The sequence below is a fragment of the Leuciscus leuciscus genome (assembly GCF_965113295.1).
Source record: "Leuciscus leuciscus genome assembly, chromosome: 25".
Classification (NCBI taxonomy): domain Eukaryota; kingdom Metazoa; phylum Chordata; class Actinopteri; order Cypriniformes; family Leuciscidae; genus Leuciscus; species Leuciscus leuciscus.
Genome location: NC_138724.1, coordinates 26,464,114 through 26,488,083, shown reverse-complemented (window position 1 = coordinate 26,488,083; position 23,970 = coordinate 26,464,114). Strand labels below are relative to the sequence as shown.

At 43.0% G+C, this 23,970-nt stretch overlaps 1 protein-coding gene across 4 annotated transcripts in view; it reads left to right on the top strand.

Annotated features, from left to right (window-relative positions):
- LOC309490087 (von Willebrand factor A domain-containing protein 5A-like) overlaps nt 1–18,271 on the top strand; it is a 28,543-nt gene extending 10,272 nt beyond the window's left edge. The window contains exons 14-22 of one of the 4 annotated variants that reach the window (XM_082159091.1): nt 2,618–2,650; nt 3,393–3,425; nt 3,651–3,683; nt 3,787–3,864; nt 3,956–3,988; nt 4,083–4,163; nt 4,451–4,590; nt 17,354–17,477; nt 17,595–18,271. In XM_082159091.1, the coding sequence (XP_082015217.1) occupies nt 2,618–2,650; nt 3,393–3,425; nt 3,651–3,683; nt 3,787–3,864; nt 3,956–3,988; nt 4,083–4,163; nt 4,451–4,590; nt 17,354–17,477; nt 17,595–17,674 (635 nt within the window). In that variant the 3' untranslated portion in view covers nt 17,675–18,271. Of the gene's footprint in view, nt 1–2,617; nt 2,651–3,392; nt 3,426–3,650; nt 3,684–3,786; nt 3,865–3,955; nt 3,989–4,082; nt 4,164–4,450; nt 4,591–12,102; nt 12,227–12,427; nt 12,966–17,353; nt 17,478–17,594 lie in introns of those variants that run through there. The other 3 variants (XM_082159089.1, XM_082159088.1, XM_082159090.1) reach the window with 3 other exon arrangements.
- The last annotated feature ends 5,699 nt before the right edge of the window (nt 18,272–23,970 follow it).

Below are 23,970 nucleotides of genomic sequence, written 5' to 3'. Positions count from 1 at the left end.
ACGTGGCCGAGGCTACGTCTGTACGCCTTTCCCCCAGTTGCTCTGCTCCCGGGAGTTCTGGAAAGAGTTCGCAGGGACCGGGTTTGCCTGCTTCTTATAGCCCCGCGCTGGCCGGGCAGAGTATGGTTTCCCGATCTTGTGTCCCTCCTCGACGGGCATCCTCTGGAGCTACCCGTCAGGAGGGACCTTCTGTCCCAAGCAGGGGGCTTGATTTTTCACCCCCGACCGGAACTGTGGAACCTGTGGGCTTGGCCTCTGAGGGGGCCCAGCTCATAGAGTCAGGTCTCTCAACTGAGGTTGTTGAGACCATTCTACAGTCCAGAGCTCCCTCCACGAGGAAACTTTATGCCCTGAACTGGAGAGAATTCACCTCTTTGTGTAGTGACCGTCGGTTGGATCCAGTCAACTGCCCAATTGGTACAGTTCTGGAGTTCCTGCAGGACCGGTTCACTGCAGGTCTGACCCCGTCCACTTTAAAGGTTTATGTGGCGGCCGTTGGTGCTTACCACAGTCCTTTGGGTGGAATGTCTGTGGGGAAAGACCCTTTGGTATCTCGTTTCCTTCGTGGCACTTGGAGGCCTTCTGTCCCCTTTCGAAATCGGACCAGGAGGCGAATAATTTGCTTTGCCCTGTTCGGGCGTTCGACGCATATGTCCACAGAGCTGCCCTGTGGCGTAAAAGTGATTAATTGCTCCCCTAACAAGGGAGGTCCAGTGTCTAAGCAAAGGATGAGCAAGTGGGTGGTTGAGACTATCTCACTTGCTTATGAGGCGGCTGGGCAGCCTTCTCCTTGGGCTGTCCGGTCGCACTCTACTAGGAGTATGGCGGCCTCTAAGGCCCTTATATCAGGAGTATCTTTACAGGACGTTTGTGATGCGGCAGGCTGGTCCTCACCGCACACCTTCGTCAGGTTCTACTCTTTAGACCTAGACTCTACTCCAGGGTCTCAGGTTTTGTCTTCCTAGTGCTGCGCAATTGATTTCACACAGGACAGACATTTGTAGCTATGTGGCGTTGGTATAGACGTTCCCCATAGCGTCAATTCGACGCAACGCGAGTTCCCTTGAAAGGGAACGCATCGGTTACGACTGTAACCTCGGTTCCCTGAAGAGGGAACGAGCGTTGCGTCACCTTGCCATATCTCCTTCATGCCTGTCAGCACGACTTCAGACTCTACGAAGCTTTCGTTTTCTGTTTCGGGCCGGCTTTTATAGCTTCCTGGTACGTGACGTCACCCGCCTCTGACGTTCCGCCACACCATTGGACTGATTTTACATGTGCTTCAAGACGTCATCACGCAAAGCGTTCCCCATAGCGTCAATTCGACGCAACGCTCGTTCCCTCTTCAGGGAACCGAGGTTACAGTCGTAACCGAGGCGTTTTCTTCCCAACGGAGCCTCGCTTTCGATTTCAAAATAACGGCTGCGTGAAATCAGCGTATAGAGGGCGGAAGGGATCAGGCCGTGAGTGCAGAGACGGCTCTGCGCGAGTGGTATTTACGACAGTAATGTTAAATACAAGTACTCCACAGCGACTCTAGGGGTCGCTGTTTGACAAAAACGGAAAGCTGCATAGTGTGCCTTTAAAGACTTAAGATTCCGGCATTTGATATTTGGCCAGTGTTTTACAATACCTTTTTTTTTTTTCGTGACATTAATTTATTCATTTGTATCAGGAGTGCACATCATCAAACCGTTTACCATTTTACATAAAAAGCACCTGCTTCCATTTATTTATGATCACAGGAATGCACAAAACAACAAGCCTTTAAGGCTTTTAAATCCAAAGGTCTACACATTAAGAAATATATTGATAAAATATCATATGTTTACATCACATTTCTTTAGAAAGAGTAAGCATTTCTATTAATTTTCCACGAAATTATGCGATCTGACGAGGTTTGAGCGATCTCTCCCGTTTCACTATACTGTTGTCCTTTCACGAGAAGAAAACGGGAGTTATGAGTTATACGAGTTAACCGGAGTGCATGTCATTTATGACATATTATTCCAGTATCAACAAAGGCACAGGGAAGAGACAGATAAAACATGAAACCAAATAAATATAGGATTATAATCATAAAATGATTTGTCTACGTTCTTCAAACAGTCTCTGGTATTTTCCTTAAACGTGTATTTATTATTGCAATGGTTAGCATTAGTAGCCTTTAGCATCGCATTTAAATATATTTCTGCCTCATTCGGTGATCAGAATCCCCATTGGATCGCAAAGAAGTTATTTCAAACACTTATTTGTGTCTGAAAGTGAGTTTTAATCTGAAAAGATTTGAAACTGTCTTAAATGTTGAAGTTAGCTGGTAGCCTGACATAATATAATGGGAAATGAGCAGCGGTGTTGACCGTCTCCTGACTCAGATAAACTCCGCCTTTATTCATGACCACTCCTTAAGCCCCAGTTGGCCCAAAAAAAACTCTATTGTGTGTGTATAAATTGCTTTTACTGTAACTTGACTATTTCAATCTGCTATTTGTATGTAATGAAATGTTGACTGAGCTTGAACTTCAACCACACTTGACTGAATTTGTTTGTCATGATTTAATTTTGTAAAGAAATTTTGTGTTCATCTCAATAATATGAGAAATCAAATGTTTTTCAGGTTCATTTGATCAATGTGGAATAATGATGAAAGGTAACACACACACACACACACACACACACACACACACACACACACACACACACACCCCCCCCCCCAATAACTCATAACAGGAGTTATGAGTTATACGAGTTAACCGGAGTGCATGTCATTTATGACATATTATTCCAGTATCAACAAAGGCACAGGGAAGAGACAGATAAAACATGAAACCAAATAAATATAGGATTATAATCATAAAATGATTTGTCTACGTTCTTCAAACAGTCTCTGGTATTTTCCTTAAACGTGTATTTATTATTGCAATGGTTAGCATTAGTAGCCTTTAGCATCGCATATAAATATATTTCTGCCTCATTCGGTGATCAGAATCCCAATTGGATCGCAAAGAAGTTATTTCAAACACTTATTTGTGTCTGAAAGTGAGTTTTAATCTGAAAATGTTTTTAAACTGTCTTAAATGTTGAAGTCAGCTGGTAGCCTGACATAATATAATGGGAAATGAGCAGCGGTGTTGACCGTCTCCTGACTCAGATAAGCTCCGCCTTTATTCATGACCACTCCTCAAGCCCCAGTTGGCCCAAAAAAACTCTATTGTGTGTGTATAAATTGTTTTTACTGTAACTTGACTATTTCAATCTGCTATTTGTATGTAATGAAATGTTGACTGAGCTTGAACTTCAACCACACTTGACTGAATTTGTTTGTCATGATTTAATTTTGTAAAGAAATTTTGTGTTCATCTCAATAATATGAGAAATCAAATGTTTTTCAGGTTCATTTGATCAATGTGGAATAATGATGAAAGGTAACACACACACACACACACACACCCCCCCCAAAAAAACTCTATTGTGTGTGTATAAATTGCTTTTACTCTAACTTGACTATTTCAATCTGCTATTTGTATGTAATGAAATGTTGACTGAGCTTGAACTTCAACCACACTTGACTGAATTTGTTTGTCATGATTCAATTTTGTAAAGAAATTTTGTGTTCATCTCAATAATATGAGAAATCAAATGTTTTTCAGGTTCATTTGATCGATGTGGAATAATGATGAAAGGTAACCCCCCCCCCCCCCAATAAATAATAAGATTTTTTTTTATATACAAATCATTTAATAATATATCATAAATTTGTGTGTGTTGTCTGTTCTTTTTGGGCAGCGAGTTACCCTGATTTACGTAAAGGTGAAGGGTTTCGGGTATCTGAGCAAACATTTCACTGTTGTAAGCCAACAAAAGGTAAAAGCCCCAATGCACTCATGGGAAAGTTCTTTTTTGTTCTTCACTTGAGGGTAAAAAGTGAAGTTTTTCTTCTTTTTTTTTTTTTCAGTGACTGCAACCAGACTGAACGGATTTATGACAAGTAATACAATGAATACGCAGTGTCACTAAATGTGAAACAAAAATGCAGCGTCACCTCATGGTTAATGATAATTGATTATTATTGTCATTTGCAGAGGTTCAGAATTTCTTCCGCCGTGGTTCTAAGACTGCAGCCGCCCCGACTGTTCAGACAAACTCTCAAAGCAAGAGTGATGGTATATGCAGTACACACACACACACACACACACACACACACACAAATGTCACTGGAAATGGAATGGAACACGTTGCATTGTGGGATATACAATATTGTACGTGTGCTCTGTTTTATACTGAACATTTTGAAAAATGTAGTAGGTCATAAAATTCATTAGATTTTATCTTGATTTATTAAATATACTTATTATTGTTATATATTATTAGAATGTTTTTAAAAAGGACAAAGGTCCTTCTAAACTAATTTTATGCACATAATATGAACAATATAATTTTGTGTGTTCAGCTGCTCCTGATCCTCAGAAGGACCCGTTACTCCAACTGGTTTCTCTCCAAAAGGCGTCAGGCTGCTGGGATCTGGACGCCACACTGGCTGATGCGTTTGGGAAGACGTTGGATGAGCTGACCAATCAGAAGCCAGCACAGGTGAGAGATGCAATATTATCTGTCTGCAGTCTCGGAGGCTGCATTTTCAGGACCCCAGTTCTAGGACCGCATTTTTAGGACCCTAGTTTTTTGTGACAGCGCCACCTACCGAGTCTGAGAACTGCAGTCCCAGGAACGCATTTCCAGGACCCTAGTGTTGGAGGACCGAAAAAAGTGCCACCAAGGCAGTATTTCCACCCAGTTTTAACTACATTAGAGGTTTTTTTTAAGTTTTATTACACCCAAATACTACTTTCTTTATTGCAATTAAACCTGGTTCCTAGGAATGTTGAGAAATTATTGGGTCTATGTAGCATAATATAATAACTCAAGTAAAATAAACAAGGAATCATCTTTTCAGTCACTAAGATTCACCACATTTTCAAGCACAGAGGGAAGACAAGGATGACTCTGGGGGTAGATTTAAGATTGTGTATATTTTACAAAATAATATATAACAACTGAACTTGAACACACACAAAAACGTACTCGGTTACTAACGTAACCTCGGTTCTCTCTAGAAGAGGGAACGAGTACTGCGTAAGATATCTTACGCTAGGGGAAAATCCTTTTCCGCGAGATATTGAAGCCAAAAATTATCCTTAATTTTGTATTAATGCAAAACGCGTTGCAGCAGCAATGCAGACATAGGCGAGACAGCTCGCGCGCCTATTGGCTGCTCTGCGGCAACTGCAGCAGCCTATCGAGCGAGGCCTGGCGTGACGTCAGACCCAATCAGGGCACTTCGCGCCCGCTGCGTCACGTCCCGCCGAAATGGGCGTGGTCTAGGCCTATAAATATCGCTCGCAGGCAGCTATTATCAGAGCGTGTGCATGCACGGCAAGATACGCAGTACTCGTTCCCTCTTCTAGAGAGAACCGAGGTTACGTTAGTAACCGAGTACGTTCTCTTACGAGAGGTCTCTCGTACTGCGTAAGATATCTTACGCTAGGGGACCCAATGTAAAACGCCGTGCATGTTGAGATCTGACACCAAAGACCCAAGGGCGAAAGCCCGGGGTACATATAGTGCACAATCACTCAGTGAACTCACAGGGAGTCCGGGAAGAGGGAGGGGTGCAGCCTCACTTTTCCACATAAAGTAGCGTCGATGGGACGCGAATTTCATCATACAGACAGGGCGGGGTACGGCCTGAACTGATGGGGAAAAATGTGGGTCTTACACAGTTTGCCCAGCTTTATACTGTCGAACATTGAGCTGTGCTCAGCAAACGCAGCATTCTGAGCTGATCGCATCAGGTCAGATAATACTGGTAGTTTAGACCGACAGCAGCCTGGCCTGCAGGGCGGGAACCTCTAGGTTATAAAACCTTATAAATGTAGACGGGGAGGCCCAGCCTGCCGCCATACAAATATCTTGCAAGGCAATCCCACTTGACCAGGCCCACGAAGAGGCCATGCCTCTCGTGGAGTGCGCTCTGACACCCAAAGGGCACTGCATGCCCTTGGAGGCGTATGCCAGCGCTATAGCATCAACTATCCATCTGGATAGGCTCTGTTTCGACGCGGCTAGTCCCTTAGAACGTCCGCTAAACGAAACAAAGAGCTGTTCCGTCTGTCTGAAAACAGACGAGCGAGACACATAAGCTCGTAATGCCCTGACTGGGCAAAGGAGGCTCGCGTCTCTTTCCTCATCAGGGACCGGTAGGGCTGACAGGGAGATAACCTGCGCCCTAAACGGTGTGTTGAGGGATTTTGGAACATAACCGTGCTTAGGTTTGAGTATAACTTTTGAGTCATTGGGCCCAAACTCCATGCACGCCGCGCTCACAGAGAGCGCGTGCAGATCCCCTATGCGCTTCACTGAAGCGAGAGCCAGCAAAAACACCGTTTTGAAAGACAGGTGTTTCAAATCGATTGACTGTAAAGGCTCAAATGGCGCACCTTTCATGGCTTCCAGAACCGTAGAAAGGTCCCATACGGGGACTGAGGGAGGTCTGGGAGGATTCAGTCTCTTAGCTCCTCTAAGGAAGCGGATGACTAAATCGTTCCTTCCTATTGACTGACCAAGCGTTGTTTCTGAGAACGCTGCTATAGCCGCCACATAAACTTTGAGCGTGGAGGGGGCCCTGCCCCCATCCAACAGCTCTTGTAGGAAGGAAAGCACCTCTGTCACATCACAGTTTGTGGGTGACACACCACGGGCTGTGCACCAGCCCGAAAACACTGACCATTTCGAAGAATAGAGTCGTCTTGTAGACGGAGCTCTAGCCTGCGTGATCGTGTTTAATACTCCTTTAGGGAGTCCAACATGTACCCGTTGATGGCCCAGACATGAAGGGACCATAGTTCCGGGTGAGGATGCCAGATCGAGCCGCGGGCCTGTGAGAGGAGATCTCTCCTCACTGGTACTGGCCACGGGGTAGTACTTGCTAACTGCATCACGGCTGGGAACCAAGGTTGGTTTTTCCAGAACGGTGCTACCAGCAGTACTGAGCATCCTTCTTCCCTGATCCGTTCTATCACCTGAGGCAGGAGAGAGACGGGGGGGAAAAGCATAGAGCGGGCGGCGGGGCCACACATGGGCCAGCGCGCTCCTGCTCTTGGAGAAAAATTCTTGACAGTGAGCGTTTTCTTGAGACGCAAACAGGTCCACTTCCGCTCTGCCGAATTTCTTCCACAGCAGTTGGACTGTCTGTGGGTGTAGAGACCACTCGCCTGCCGGAACATTGTTCCTGGACAGTCTGTCCGGTCCTATATTCAAGATCCCTGGCACGTGCGCTGCTCTGAGCGAGCGCAGGTTGCACTGAGCCCATACCAGGAGGCGTTCTGCCAGCCTGTACAGTTTCTCGGATCTGATGCCGCCCTGGCGATTTATGTAGGAACCACAGACATGTTGTCCGAACGGACCAAGACGTGGTGACCTTTTATTTGGGGACAAAAACGCGTCAGCGCGTTGTCTACTGCCAGCATTTCGAGGCAGTTTATGTGCAGGAGCTTCTCCCGTTCTGACCACTGGCCGAAGAACGGTCTGCCCTCGAGCAGCGCTCCCCATCCCGAGGTGGACGCGTCCGTGGACACCACTTTCACCCTCGAGGAAGTCCCCAGGCTTACACCTGATTGGTACCAGTCGTTCGCTTTCCAGGGTTTCAGAGCTGTAACGCATTTCTGATTGACCCTGAGGCGAAGCAAACCGGGTGCCCACGCTTCGCGTGGGACTCGCGCTTTCAGCCAAAACTGCAGCGGGCGCATGCGGAGCAGACCCAGCTGGAGCACTGACGATGCTGAGGCCATGAGACCTAGCATCTTCTGAAATCTCTTGAGCGGGACAGACGCGCCGCAGCGAAAAGAGTTCGCTGTGCGTCGAATGTCTACCGCGCGCTGTTGTGATAGTCGCGCTATCATGGATAGTGAGTCCAGTTCTGTGCCCAGGAAAGATATTTTCTGACTGGGTGACAGGGAGCTCTTCGCCCAATTGACACTCAGACCCAAATCCTCGAGGTGATCGAGTAAAATGGTCGTGTGTTCTATGAGCACTGCGCGAGATTGCGCTAGAATCAGCCAATCGTCCAAATAGTTCAGCACTCGCATGCCTCTCATTCTGAGGGGTGCGAGCGCCGCATCCATGCACTTCGTAAATGTACGGGGTGCTAGGGACAAACCGAACGGCAGGACTGTGTACTGATATGCCTGGCCCTCGAAGGCGAATCTCAAATATCGCCTGTGACGTGACGCTATCTGTATTTGAAAATACGCGTCTTTCAGATCTATTGACACAAACCAATCTCCTTGGCGAATCTGCACATGGATTTGCCTGGTCGTGAGCATCCTGAACTGTCGCTTCACAAGCACTTTGTTCAGTTGCCTTAGATCTAGTATGGGTCTGAGACCCCCGTCTTTTTTCGGTACCAGGAAGTATCTGCTGTATAGCCCTCCTTCGCTCTGATCTTGAGAGAGAGGCTCTATGGCCCCTTTGCTCAATAGTTTCGTCACTTCGGCTCGAAGTAGATGTGCTACTTCTGTTTTTACCGTGGTCTCGACGCGCGCCACATAGCGACGAGGGCGTCGGCGAAACTGCAGCGAATAGCCTCTTTCTATAATGTTCAGCACCCACTTCGAAACCCCAGGTAGCTTTGCCCATGCGTCTGCATGGATAGCTAGGGGTTGAATACGAAGCGCGCTCCGCTCGCTCAGCGATGGAGAAGCTTCGGTGTGCTGTAACACGAGCGTGTCGCTCGTGACATTTGAGGCATGGGGCGCGCTGATGACAGCGGGCAGATTGCCCGCGCTCGACTCCTCTGCGGTGGTTAACCGCGAGGGGGAGGGCTGGGCGGTTCCCGTGGGAACTGTCATGTCTATGTGTGGATGTGGGCGCGGGACAGCGGGCACATTTATCACACCGAAAGCATCGTTCGCTTGCGTGAAGCGAGTGCACGTTGGTTTCGTTTTTACAGAAACCGTGAGACATGCATAACGTGGTGTTAGTGGGCACTGGGTAGTGGGCACGTTCACCATGTTTGAAGCGCAACCGATCTGAGTCGGTTTTATGTGCGCGAGCCCTGTGTGACAGGCTGTGCTTGTGTGTAGGGATGGGCACTGGGCAGTGGGCATTCTTACTACACATGAAACACCATCGGCCGTGGCCGGGACACCAGAAAATACACTCTTTTGGGGATTTATCTGGGTAGCCGTGAAAACGGCATTTGTGTGCAGGCAAGCGGGTGACAGAACCGACTTGTTGGCTGCAGAAAACACTGGAACAGTCACATTTTCTGGAACTGGACGAGCGAATAGCTTTGGTGTGAATCCGGCCGCAGCGGGACTGGAACACCGTCGTTTTCCTAGCTGTGCTAGGACGACTTCGGGGCCTCGGGCTTCACCGTGATCCTAGGTCGCGAGCCGCGTCCTGCGGGGCGGCGACCGGATGAGCGGGAACGCGGTCTCGCGCTTCTGGCCTGGCGGCGCTGTGAAGTGGAGGCAGTGGACGGTGGCTGTGGCTGTGAGCTCTGAGCAGACGGTTTCGCACGGCCTGCTGCAGAGCTGGAGCGCTTCGGGAGGAAGTGCTTCATAGCCTGAGACGCTTTCTGTACCTCTGCGAATCTCTCCGCGAAATCCTTGACGGAGGATCCAAAGAGGCCTGTGGCGGAAAGCGGGGCGTCGAGGAACGCGGTGCGTTCAGACTCGGCCATTTCCGAGAGCGTCAGCCAGAGATGTCTCTCAGACACGGTGAGAGAAGCCATAGTCCGTCCAATGGCTTGTGCTGCGGACTTAGTAGCACGAAGAGCGAGGTCCGTGGCACTCCTTAAGTCCGGCACGCAGATCGCGTCAGGTCCTTCCTCATCCAGCTTACGGAGGAGATCGGCCTGGACGATCTGGAGCGTTGCCATGGTGTGCAACGCTGACGCAGCTTGCCCGGCGGCGGAGAAAGCGCGGTGGAGCAAGCTTGACGTCGTGCGGCAAGCTTTAGAGGGTAGGGCCGGCTTAGCGCGCCGTCCAGAGGTATCCTTTGTTGTTGGCATCGTCAACGGCGGAGAATGCCAAAGAAACAGCAGGACGCACTCTAGCAGAATAGGGGGCGCTCCAGGACTTGGCGACTTCTTCGTGTAACTCAGGAAGAAAGGGCGCCGGTCTGGACGCAGGCGAAGCGCGCTCCCCAGGCAGGAAAAATCCATCCAGCCGGTTGTGAGCGGGCTGCTCAGGCGAAGACCACTCGAGGCCGAGGCTCGCCGCGGCCTGTGCGAGTACTCGCATGAGTTCCGTCTCAATGGAAGCTCTCTTGCCTGACGACGTGCGGGCAGGGGGTGCGGGGTCCTCAGAGCCCGCCCAATCCTCACTGCCTGACGCCAGGATAGAGCAGGAATCATCCTCTCCCAGCAGGGCTTCCTCATCCGCGATATCAACGGAAGCGGCGGCAGACGGCGGCCGCTGTCCGTCAGGAAGCGAAACAGAAGAAGCCGGGGAAGCAAGCGGGCGAACCGGCGAGCTTTGGCGGCTGAGGGAGGGTTCCGGGGCCCGCTGGGCACGGCGCTTTTTACGGCGCGACGCCGCGGCGGCCGGGGGAGCAGTCTCGGTGAAGACGGCTAGGCGAGTCCTCAGAGTCGCCATTGCCATCAGCTCGCAGTGAGGGCATCCGCCGTCAGCGAGCGCGAGAGCTGCATGTTCCTCACCCAGGCAGGAAACGCAGATCACGTGGCGGTCCCCGTCGCTGAGTGTGGCTCTGCACGAGCTGCAGGAAGGCATCTTTAAAAAGACGCTAGCTCTTTTAGAAATGTGTGTCGCGGCGGCGACACACACACACAGAAATACAGTGTAATAAAAGAGAAGGATATAAGCGCCGGAAAGCGCAGCAGGAAGGCAGGAAGGCGGCGCGGCCAGCGACTTCAGTGACTCGTCCCGCTGAAGGTGCTCTCTCTCGACGGCGCGGCTTCTAATCCAGCTCCAGCGATGCGTGTGCTTCGCTTGAAGGATGAAAAATCAGATAATAGCTGCCTGCGAGCGATATTTATAGGCCTAGACCACGCCCATTTCGGCGGGACGTGACGCAGCGGGCGCGAAGTGCCCTGATTGGGTCTGACGTCACGCCAGGCCTCGCTCGATAGGCTGCTGCAGTTGCCGCAGAGCAGCCAATAGGCGCGCGAGCTGTCTCGCCTATGTCTGCATTGCTGCTGCAACGCGTTTTGCATTATTACAAAATTAAGGATAATTTTTGGCTTCAATATCTCGCGGAAAAGGATTTTCCCCTAGCGTAAGATATCTTACGCACTAATACGCAGTACGAGAGACCTCTCGTAAGAGAACAAATTTGTTCATGACGTGAACCACTAGACAGAACTTCATGGACAACATCATCACTGACTCCTAAGAGAGAGAAAGAGAAGTGAATTAAATAAGGAACATTTAGTTGAACATGTTCTACTCTCTAATTTTAAATTTCATATTTAAAAGATCTTAGTTACCACAGAGTGCACACACACACATGATACAAAAATAAGGATTTTTTTTTTTTTTACTGTAAAATTTCTGTATTCGGTACCAATAGCAGTGAAAATCCACAGTTCTCGATATCAATTTCGCAGTTTGTACTGCTTTCTCCTTTCCACAAACGCTTGCTCTCCTGTGGAGTCTGTCGTTGCTATGCAACCATGAACAGAGGCGCGCCTGGAAAAATTAGCGCGCCGCTTGTGATAACAATTCATTTTACAGCATTAGAGGCTAATATATGATGGCTATGCATTAAAGACTATTTAGCAAATCACCATCACGTTGGCAACGTTAACGTTCCAATGAAATGCATCACAATTGTTTTAAAATTTTAAAAATAAAACTTGATTCGCATTTGATACTCACTCTGATTGTCATCCATCTTCACTGGTCCTCTAATTCGGTAGGTGGCGTTGTCACTAAAAACCTAGGGTCCTAGAAATGCGGTCCTAGAAGTGGGGTCCTGAAAATGCAGCCTCCAGTTTTGCAGGCAGATGCTACTCGAGAGATGTGATGAATAATAAGACAGCGGTGATTGTGTCCAGTAACAAATGCAGTGTATGATGCACAGGTGGAGGGGTCAGTATGGGCCACTCTCCTGGCTCTGATCTGGTTATACGGCTGTAAAATAGACCAGCGGATCGAGTGGCATTTTGTGGCCATGAAGGCAGTGTCATGGATCGGCTCTCAGAAAGGTGAGATCTCCATTCCAGACCACATTCACTCAGTCAGCGTTCATCAAGACACGCTTGAGCAAATATCTTCAGTTCTTTGACACACACTGATGATTTGAGTGTGTGTGTGTGTGTGTGTGTGTGTGTGTGTGTGTGTGTGTGTGTGTGTGTGTGTGTGTGTGTGTGTGTGTGTGTTTGTGTGTGTGTGTGTGTGTGTTTCAGTGGGCGATCTGTCTGAGTGTGTGTGTGTGGGTAATGTCCTGCTCGGATGTCAGGTGACCAAAGAGACTCTGGGAATCTGAAGACGTCAGTGTTTCTACTTCCTGTGCTATAATACAAACACTAACAATTTGACAACTAACACTAACTAATAATAAGATAACTAACAAGTTGACAACTAACACTAACTAACAGTAAGACAACTAACAAGTCGACAGCGTAGATTCATCAGTGTAATAGCTTTAAATATTTATGATACGATTTATAGCATGAAATTCAGACAAAATGCAGCAAAATTAACCAAAATGATATAAAAATGGCCCATAATGGAGATAGCACTTATTGCACTTTTTGCATTTGTAATCTTTGTTTTAATCAAACATCCAGTTGTTAATCATTGTTGTTTCTAATACTATACATTTGTACTAACCTGTACTTTGTCGACTAAATCAAACTGTTTCTGTGTGTGTGTGTGTATATATATATATGTATATTTATGTATATGTATATATATTATAGGTGCATCAAAATTTTTTTGATATGGGTGGGTGCTAAAAGTGTTCCAAATAATATATGTAGAAACAACACATGCAAAATATTTTTCCAGTACATGATGATTTAGGGGTGCCACCGCACATCTGTTTTTGTTGGATAAAGTGGTTAACAGTGCTCAATGATCGCCATGGAGATCTGAGGTAAACAATACTACAGCTCAAGAAAACTGAGGTGATCTTTCTGTTTGAGGTGATCTTTAGGTGTTGGGTATGTATTATCACATATTACTATCATATCTGTAGTTGTGTCTTTGTATACTTATCTATCATAAGTCATTTAAGTAATATTTATAGGTATTTGGTGCTCTTTACATCTAGCTAACGTTAGCTAGCAACAGTTTGCTAACCACAGTTAGCTATCTATGTTAGCTAAGCTATTAAGCTTAACATCAACAGTATTCTAGAGTGGACAATGTCATATTCAGAGTATACAGTGGGGAGAACAAGCAGGTTCAACCCCGTTTTGCAGGTTTTCCTACTTACAAAGCATGTAGAGGTCTGTAATTATTATCATAGGTACTCTTCAACTGTGAGAGACGGAATCTAAAACAAAAATCCAGAAAATCACATTGTATGATTTTTAAATAATTAATTTGCATTTTATTGCATGACATAAGTATTTGATCACCTACCAACCAGTAAGAATTCCGGCTCTCACAGATCTGTTAGATTTTCTTTAAGAAGCTCTCCTGTTCTCCACTCATTACCTGTATTAACTGCACCTGTTTGAACTCAATATCTGTATAAAAGACCCGTCCACACATTCAATCAAACAGACTCCAACCTCTCCACAATGGCCAAGACCAGAGAGCTGTGTAAGGACATCAGGGATAAAATTGTAGACCTGCACAAGGCTGGGATGGGCTACAGGACAATAGGCAAGCAGCTTAGTGAGAAGGCAACAACTGTTGGCGCAATTATTAGAAAATAGAAGAAGTTCAAGATGACGGTCAATCTCCCTCGGTCTGGGGCACCATGCAAGATCTCACCTCGTGGGGCATCAATGATCATGAGGAAGGTGAGGGATCAGCCCAGACCTACACGGCAGGACCTGGTCAATGACCTGAAGAGAGCTGGGACCACAGTCTCAAAGAAAACCATTAGTAACACACTACGCCGTCATGGATTAAAATCCTGCAGCGCACGCAAGGTCCCCCTGCTCAAGCCAGCGCATGTCCAGGCCCGTCTGAAGTTTGCCAATGACTATCTGGATGATCAAGAGGAGGAATGGGAGAAGGTCATGTGGTCTGATGAGACAAAAATAGAACTCCACTCTAAACTCCACTCGCCGTGTTTTGGAGGAAGAAGAAGGATGAGTACAACCCCAAGAACACCATCCCAACTGTGAAGCATGGAGGTGGAAACATCATTCTTTGGGATGCTTTTCTGTAAAGGGGACAGGACGACTGCACTGTATTGAGGGGAGGATGGATGGGGTCATGTATCGCAAGATCTTGGCCAACAACCTCCTTCCCTCAGTAAGAGCATTGAAGATGGGTCGTGGCTGGGTCTTCCAGCATGACAACGACCCGAAACACACAGCCAGGGCAGGAGTCGGTTAACTAAGGAGTGGCTCCGTAAGAAGCATCTCAAGGTCCTGGAGTGGCCTAGCCAGTCTCCAGACCTGACCCCAATAGAAAATCTTTGGAGGGAGCTGAAAGTCCGTATTGCCCAGCGACCGCCCCGAAACCTGAAGGATCTGGAGAAGGTCTGGAGGAGTGGGCCAGAATCCCTGCTGCAGTGTGTGCAAACCTGTTCAAGAACTACAGGAAACGTTTGACCTCTGTAATTGCAAACAAAGGTTTCTGTACCAGATATTAAGTTCTGCTTTTCTGATGTATCAAATACTTATCTCATGCAATAAAATGCAAATTAATTACTTAAAAATCATACAATGTGATTTTCTGGATTTTTGTTTTAGATTCTGTCACTCACAGTTGAAGAGTAGCTATGATAAAAATTACAGACCTCTACATGCTTTGTAAGTGGGAAAACCTGCAAAATCTGCAGTGTATCAAATACTTGTTCTCCCCACCGAATGTATGTTTTATTCTAAGAATGGTGCTATATAAGACACACACACACACACACACACACACACACACACACATCAACATTAAGCCTTGTTATACTTATTTTATAACATATTTTTATACTTATTTCTCTCTTGTCCTTCACTGTCATCACTCCTCCTTTTATGCTTCCGCTCCTCCGTGAGAGATACGAGACCAGTGCGTCGTGCAGGTGTCGCTCATCAGTAATCACGCCACCGGCCTAATGACTTTACTATTAATCTCAATTATGTAAAATAGTCATAATAAAGAATGAGGAGATGTTCAAACTTTTGACTAGTAGTGTATAAATATTTGGGCTATCAAATTAAACCTATTAATGCATGTGATTTAACCGTTTAACATTTGTTAATGCAAACACAGTTAGAGGACTACATGTTTGTACATAAGACTGCATCTGAGGAAAGATTATTTAATTATTGCTGATTCACTTTAAAAAAAAAAGTTGAGTTGTTGTTGTTGTTGTTGTTGTTGTGGTGCGTGTGTTAGACCAAGAAATTAGTTTTGCATTCATTTAAATATATAGCTTTACATATGGTGTTTGTGCATGTTTGTTTTTCTTTAGAGATGGCAAGATACTAATGTGGTTCTGCAAGAAAAAATAAATGTTTATGTATTGTTCCTGTTTGTTCTCTTTTATTTCTTATCTAAATGTGCTGGCATATTGACAGTTGTAGCAGATTCCCAGCAGATTCAACAGTCAAGGATTCAGAGGATGGGTGATTGTTATTCAACACTTTCTATGAGTAGTTTCTGAGAGGAAGTGAACATACACACCGAAGGCCATTTCACAAACGTCTGTCAGGGCTCCGACATTGTGATATACATCATCATCAAACAAATGTGTTTAATTTGTACTGATCGTAAATGTGTCCATGCCTCCTTTTTTTAGTCTGTTACTTTGAATTTTTCTACTGTAGAATTTTTCTACAAGAGAAACATACAGTAGTTTTAGAGTCATACAGTCATCTTCAGATTTACTTAAGACATGAATTCTCTTGTTTTCTGTCTTTTCAGGGACAAAACCTCTGCCTATGGGAAAGTAAGACAATGAATCCAAAGTGATTGACATGTTTTTGTGATATGTGTGTGTGTGAGTTTTATTTCAAACTCTATGTGAACCTCTAATGCAAAGTCACCTTATGGTTAATGATTGTTGTTGTCAGTTGCAGAGATTCTAGAGAGTCTCATCAAGCAAAATCTCTTGGCAAACAAAAGGGTATACTAACACACACACACACACACACACGTTGGGTTTTGATGTTTTATGGGGACTTTCCATAGACGTAATGATATTTATACTGTAAAAATGGTATATTCTATTCCCTAAACGCAGCCATCACAGAAAAGATTCTGCAATTTTACTTTTTCTAAAACTTAATTTACTATGATTTATAAGCTATTTTCCTCATGGGGACCTAAAAATGTCCCCAGAAGGTCAAAAATTACTATAAAAAAAAGAAAGAAGGTTATTACTGGGACATTTGGTCCCCTTTATGGGTTTACCACACACTTACTGCTAAACAATTCAATTCAATTCAATTCACGTTTATTCGTATAGCACTTTTCTCAATACACATCATTTCAAGCAGCTTTACAGAAAGTGCATGAGTCCACATTACAATTTAGAGTGATCTGTTATAAGAGGTGACTGTCTAAGTTATGTATTTCAGAAATGAACATATACAAAATCACAGTTAGCTAAAAATGTATTAATTTAAACAATGTAATAATTAATGCAGAAACAATGAGCTCATTGAAGTAATGAATACTTGTTTGTTAACAAATTATGACATTTAGAAAATATAGCATTGAAATAAAGATTTCAATGCATAGAGATGAAACAAGAGATGAGTCTTTTTATAATCTTGGAAATAAATTTTGTTTTCCCTTTTTTTTCTTCTTCAAATTTGTCTATAATTGCCTCAACTTTTGGTAGTACGATTAAATGAGTCAAAGAACCGATCAAGAATGTTATGCTATTATGTCATTCCTAACATAGTCCAATATTGAGGTCAAAACCACCAACAAGGACAAAGAGGCAAGAAATTGCGGGATGATTTTTTAACAGATTTTCCTCTTTCTCTATATGTGTGTTCAACTGCAGACCCATTACTCCAGCTGGTTTCTCTCCAAAAGGCGTCAGGCTGCTGGGATCTGGACGCCACACTGGCTGATGCGTTTGGGAAGACGGAGGATGAGCTGACCAATCAGAAGCCAGCACAGGTGAGAGATGTGATGAATAATAAGACAGCGGTGATTGTGTCCAGTAACAAATGCAGTGTATGATGGTTTGTGCACAGGTGGAGGGGTCAGTATGGGCCACTCTCCTTGCTCTGATCTGGTTATACGGCTGTAAAATAGACCAGTGGGTCGAGTGGCAGTTTGTGGCCATGAAGGCAGCGTCATGGATCGGCTCTCAGAAAGGTGAGATCTCCATTCCAGACCACATTCACTCAGTCAGCGTTCATCAAGACACGCTTGAGCAAATATCTTCAGTTCTTTGACACACACTGATGATTTGAGTGTGTGTGTGTGTTTCAGTGGGCGATCTGTCTCAGTGTGTGTGTGTGGGTAATGTCCTGCTCGGATGTCAGGTGACCAAAGAGACTCTGGGAATCTGAAGACGTCTGTGTTTCTACTTCCTGTGCCGTCAGAAGACAGAAGAACTGTTACAGTTTCATTTACTGTTTTTCCTTTACTTGTTTCCTTAAGGTTTAATCCATTTAATTTGTTCAAATCAACACCAGTTTGGAAAAATATATGTGAGTGACCTGCAAGATCATTTGAGTTTTTTGTACCAAAGTGAAAAATAGTTTTGGATTTTTTTCTTCTTATATAATTTCCCCCCCAAGATATAATCATTTAAATGGATCAGGTCACACATAAAAACTGTTCTGTTCTGTTCTGTGTTTTTGCGGTTTTGAAATTGAAAATAATTTGAATCAGATAAAAAAAAGTTTTTAAAATATGTGTCCTGTTGGTTCTGTATGGTTTTCAACGTTAACACTCTGAGTGTATTAGCCAAGTAATATTGTAGTAATAGCAGCATAGGTTATTTGCTCATGTTTGCTCTGCCCTTATTTATTTTTCTGAATGCCTGTAATCAATCAGGCAAAACAGAAGAGACAATTTATCATATAACACAAACTATGCATTGTTTTAAACAGGTAAACGGTTGCAGTTTATGCTTAACATTGACACTTTTATTACCATTTCGAGATAATCCATTAAACAGTTGCGAATCTTGATGCCAACTTATAGAACACTTTTAAAAAGTACTAAGCCACAGACAAAGATGGTTTCTGTGTGGTCCGAGGACAGCATTGAGAAATTAAAGGGCTGTTTTGCTTCTACTGATTGGGAACTTTTTCATTCGGAGATGGACATTGAGGTGGCCACAGAGACTATAACTGATTATGTTAACTTTTGTGTGGACACAGTTGTAGAGAAGAAAACTGTAACTGTCTTTCCTAATAACAAAGGTTATATAACAAAAGAAATCAAGGAGTGTTTAAACAAAAAGAAATGGGCTTTTATTAATCAAGACAAAATTGAACAAAAATTAGTCCAAAAGGAATTTAATTTGTTACTGAAGGAGGCAAGGAAAAAACATATGGATACTATAGAACAAAACTTTAATTCAGGGAACTCCAAAAAGTTGTGGGACGCTATGAAAGTCGTAACTAATATGGCACCTCCTCGAAATAGGCTTGTAACTAGCAATGACCAACAAAGAGCAAATGACTTGAATGATTATTTTCTTAGGTTTGAGTCACCGGTGGATCAATTGTGTACTCTGGACCATATTATATGTAATTCAGGTCATAGGCTAGAGATAGCACCAAAAAGAGTAAGCTCGCAATTTAGAGGTATATGTACTAAAAAATCCACGGGTCCTGATGGAATTTCAGGTTTTTTGCTAAAGATCTGCGCAAATGAACTTACTCCAGCATTTTGCCCTATCTTTCAGAAATCTATGGACTCACATATTATCCCATCTTTGTGGAAGAAATCTATAATTATACCTGTTCCTAAGAAAACTTGCCCATTTGAAAATTGTGATTTTAGACCTGTGGCTTTGACCTCAAATGTTATGAAATGCTTTGAGAGACTTGTTGTAACTGTCTTAAAGGATCAGGGCCCGGTTTCCCGATAACACTCACTCTTAGCGTGCTAAGAAGACTCGAAAGATATATCTTACCAAATTTGTTTATGTTCCTAAGTGTGTTCCCCGAACTATACCTTAGAAAGCTGCTTAAGATATCCCTTCTTACATGCGACGTTACCCGGCGCTGTCCGTGGCGATGCTGCTGAATTGGTTGAAATCGATGACTCGAGAATCAATTATTCTCTCGTGCAGGGGCTGTTTATGTGAGAAAGTGGTGTTCTTTATTAGAGAAGCACTTCAGAAATAGTTGAAATTGCATTTATTATGATTACTGGATATTATAAAAAATAATCCAAACTATAATAGCCTATAATAGCCTAGCCTACATATTTTAAGATTGTAACATATAGCCTATTGCTGCCACAATAACCTTTTCAAAAATTTACGTGCCGCCTTTTCTTTCTCATTTTTGTTCGCTGAGGTGGAGCTGCGATGAAATATTGTTCTTGTGTAAATACTTTCCAGCATTTCAGTAATAAAAGTTGACATCTTACGTACGGTGCTCGGCAGTGATCAAAAAGGATTTAAACCGTGAATTTTGAATCTCTTGTAAACTCGGAGATGTGGATTCAGACGGCAAATAAATTACCACACGACCTGTTTGTCAAAAAACAGAAGGTACTAATTTGGCCAGGGATTTTTACGCGGATTGGGTGAGAAAAACACTGATATTATGGATTCGGACGGCACTAAAATCACCAACTTACCTCTGTAAATGTTTAAAATACCGGACGAGCCCATGAGAAACAATATTAGCGTCCGAATAGGACTTAACTGACAGTAGCCTATGCTTTCACTGGCCTTTAAAAGAGCGTTTTAATTCAATTAATAATATTGTTTAATAATATAATTAAAAATCTAACAACAATCAGTGTAATGACAATTTTATTCTTTGCATTAAAACACTTGAATTAGCCTAATTTAATACTGTCTGGGTGTATTAAAACTTCAGAATTATATTCATTTAGACCTGCAACAGTGATCAGGTAAAGCTAAGAGTGGTCCAGACCAACCTTACGAAAGTGTGACTTACAAAAGATATACTTAGCGTACGAACGTTTCGGGAACCGTCCCATAAGGTTAAGAGAGAGGTTAAGGAATAGGTTAAGAACTACTTAGAGATAAGAACGCTTTGGGAAACCGGGCCCTGATCCATTAGGTGTTTATTAATGCCTGTGTGGTGTTATTTTTGTAAAAAAAAATAATATTTTGTTAGTAGTTATTAATAAAATAAAAAGGTTACATCTTTCCATTGCCAGCTGGGATGTAAAGATGCTCAATATCTCAGAACTACCCTAAACGGAGATAGAACCTTATAATTCTAAGCTCACGCTATGTTAAATTGTAATATTACAGTTTTTACTGTATTTTTGATCAAATAAATGCAGAAGAGAATAAAAAATCTTACAGACCCCAAACCTTTGAACAGTAGGCTAGTAGGCTAGTAATTAGGGTAGTTTTCAGAACGTATTAAACGTATTCAGATTTAGCATATTAATGATGCATTCACCTCATAAATCATGACACACTGCTCTAGCACAGGAAAGTGCATGCTTTTAAAATGAAAAAGTATTGGTATCGGTATCTATATCGGCCCTGTATTTACTTGGTATCGGATCGATACCGAAATTTGCAGTATCGCCCATCACTAGAAGAATTGATTACACATCGATTTTCGGAGACACTGGGCGAAGCTGACATGAATATTCACGAGTTTCGTGTTAAAGCGCCACTGAAAATATTAGTGCACGCTCCTCGGATCACAGAAACTGTTTTCGGTGACGTAATTGTGTTTCAGCGTCGAAAGAAGTTTTGCTTCTTTTCTAATAACTGTTTATGTATGCTCAATAGTGTCGTCAATTTAATGATTACAGCCACGATTTGTCAGTGGCCTCATTAGTAAATGAGCAAACAGCCATAGGGTTTTATTTATACTTCTGTTTTAATTTGATAATTTTCTTGAATGTATCTGTGGTGGCATAATTAAGTTCCAGTGGTGATTTTGTCATTCCCCATTTGGTAGCCGGAGTAACTTCAACCAGACATATTAAATCACAATGAGAAATGTTTGTCTTTGACATGCATGAACTAATGAATGTACTTTTTCCGTAAAACACACAATTTTCTATATGGGTAGAAACATGGGGATTTGATGAAATTAGCAACCCTGCAGCACCTTCACAAGCTTACCACAACAACTAAAATGTTAAAATTGAAAATTGAAAATATTAGTGTATGCTCCTCAAATCTTTACTTTACTTTACTTTACTTTACTTTACTTTATACTTTATTGTCCCATTTCTGGGAAATTTGTCTTGGACAGCATGACATGGCCAGTACACAACTTCGATCACACACAACACAGTACATACAATAACATGCAATGATAAGAGAATAGCAACTTTTCGATGGATTATTTAAAAACTAGCAGCATCCTACATCAATTTTAAAGAAAATCTCTATTTAAAATTTTAACCGCAGTTGGGACAAAAGAGTTTTTATAACGATTGGACTTGCACATCAAGACCCTGAATCGTCTCCCCGATGGTAACAAATTAAAATACATATGTAAAACATGTGTGTCATCAGAGACAATTTTTTTCGCTTGCCTTAAAATGGATAGCCTACCTCATACAGCTCTTGTAATCTGGGCCCGGTTTCCCAAAGCGTTCTTATCTCTAAGTAGTTCTTAACCTATTCCTTAACCTCTCTCTTAACCTTATGGGACGGTTCCCGAAACGTTCGTACGCTAAGTATATCTTTTGTAAGTCACACTTTCGTAAGGTTGGTCTGGACCACTCTTAGCTTTACCTTATCACTGTTGCAGGTCTAAATGAATATAATTCTGAAGTTTTAATACACCCAGACAGTATTAAATTAGGCTAATTCAAGTGTTTTCATGCAAAGAATAAAATTGTCATTACACTGATTGTTGTTAGATTTTTAATTATATTATTAAACAATATTATTAATTGAATTAAAACGCTCTTTTAAAGGCCAGTGAAAGCATAGGCTACTGTCAGTTAAGTCCTATTCGGACGCTAATATTGTTTCTCATGGGCTCGTCCGGTATTTTAAACATTTACAGGGGTAAGTTGATGATTTTAGTGCCGTCCGAATCCATAATATCAGTGTTTTTCTCACCCAATCCGCGTAAAAATCCCTGGCCAAATTAGTACCTTCTGTTTTTTGACAAACAGGTCGTGTGGTAATTTAATTGCCGTCTGAATCCACATCTCCGAGTTTACAAGAGATTCAAAATTCACGGTTTAAATCCTTTTTGATCACTGCCGAGCACCGTAGGGGAGACCGGGGACAGTTGCAACAGGGGATGGTTGCAACATGTCATTTTTCTCCAATCAGAAACAAGCTAGAGTGATGACACTCATACTGCACATGCACAGTTAGACCCTCCACCCACCAAGAAGACAGTAGACATATTCAACATCTGCTGATGTATTTATTGAACAAAACTTGTTTTGGAGGTATAAAAGTAATTTTTTTCATGAGATATATTTTTGTCATACTGTCCTGAAATTTTGTATGATTTAATAAAAACTTACATAGTTTGAATTGTTGTTTTGTTGACTACTAAGTGACATGGTTAGCATGTGTCAAAGTCAGTGTGTCTAGCAGGCGTATGATGTTCTGTCATGGCTGATAGGGTCGGGGACGGTTGCAACATGTTATAAATTGCATGTTTAATAAAAGTTTGTTGCATTGCAAATTGTTAAATTCTTCCTGTCTGACACTGAAATATGGAGAGATTTAATAGCATCTGTAACTCCTGCACACTGAATCTATGTAGGCCTATGTTCTACACATGAACAAACAAAACTCAATAACTGTTATTTGATAAATATGACTAAATAAATAAATTATAGGCTACAATAATATTATTGAAATAAATAATACTATAATATTATAGTAGGCCTAAAACAGTTAATATTTTCAGAATTCTTTGCTCATTGAGACAAAAAGCTTAAGTTAATTAATGAAATTTAAGGTATTTTTAACATGTTGCAACCGTCCCTGGGTTGTGTTGCAACTGTCCCCTGGGTCGGGGTCAGTTGCAACATCTGACTTCTTCCATTCAAATAAATACTGTGAACGATATGTCATATATAATCATCTTTAAATGGTATGGGTAATTAGCAGACAGATGCAAGTTTAATATATACAAATTTGGTTGGTCTAGTCCAAGTAGTCTCTGAGTAATTGAGAGAAATGCAAAAAGTGTTGCAACTGTCCCCGGTCTCCCCTACGTAAGATGTCAACTTTTATTACTGAAATGCTGGAAAGTATTTACACAAGAACAATATTTCATCGCAGCTCCACCTCAGCGAACAAAAATGAGAAAGAAAAGGCGGCACGTAAATTTTTGAAAAGGTTATTGTGGCAGCAATAGGCTATATGTTACAATTTTAAAATATGTAGGCTAGGCTATTATAGGCTATTATAGTTTGGATTATTTTTTATAATATCCAGTAATCATAATAAATGCAATTTCAACTATTTCTGAAGTGCTTCTCTAATAAAGAACACCACTTTCTCACATAAACAGCCCCTGCACGAGAGAATAATTGATTCTCGAGTCATCGATTTCAACCAATTCAGCACCATCGCCACGGACAGCGCCGGGTAACGTCGCATGTAAGAAGGGATATCTTAAGCAGCTTTCTAAGGTATAGTTCGGGGAACACACTTAGGAACATAAACAAATTTGGTAAGATATATCTTTCGAGTCTT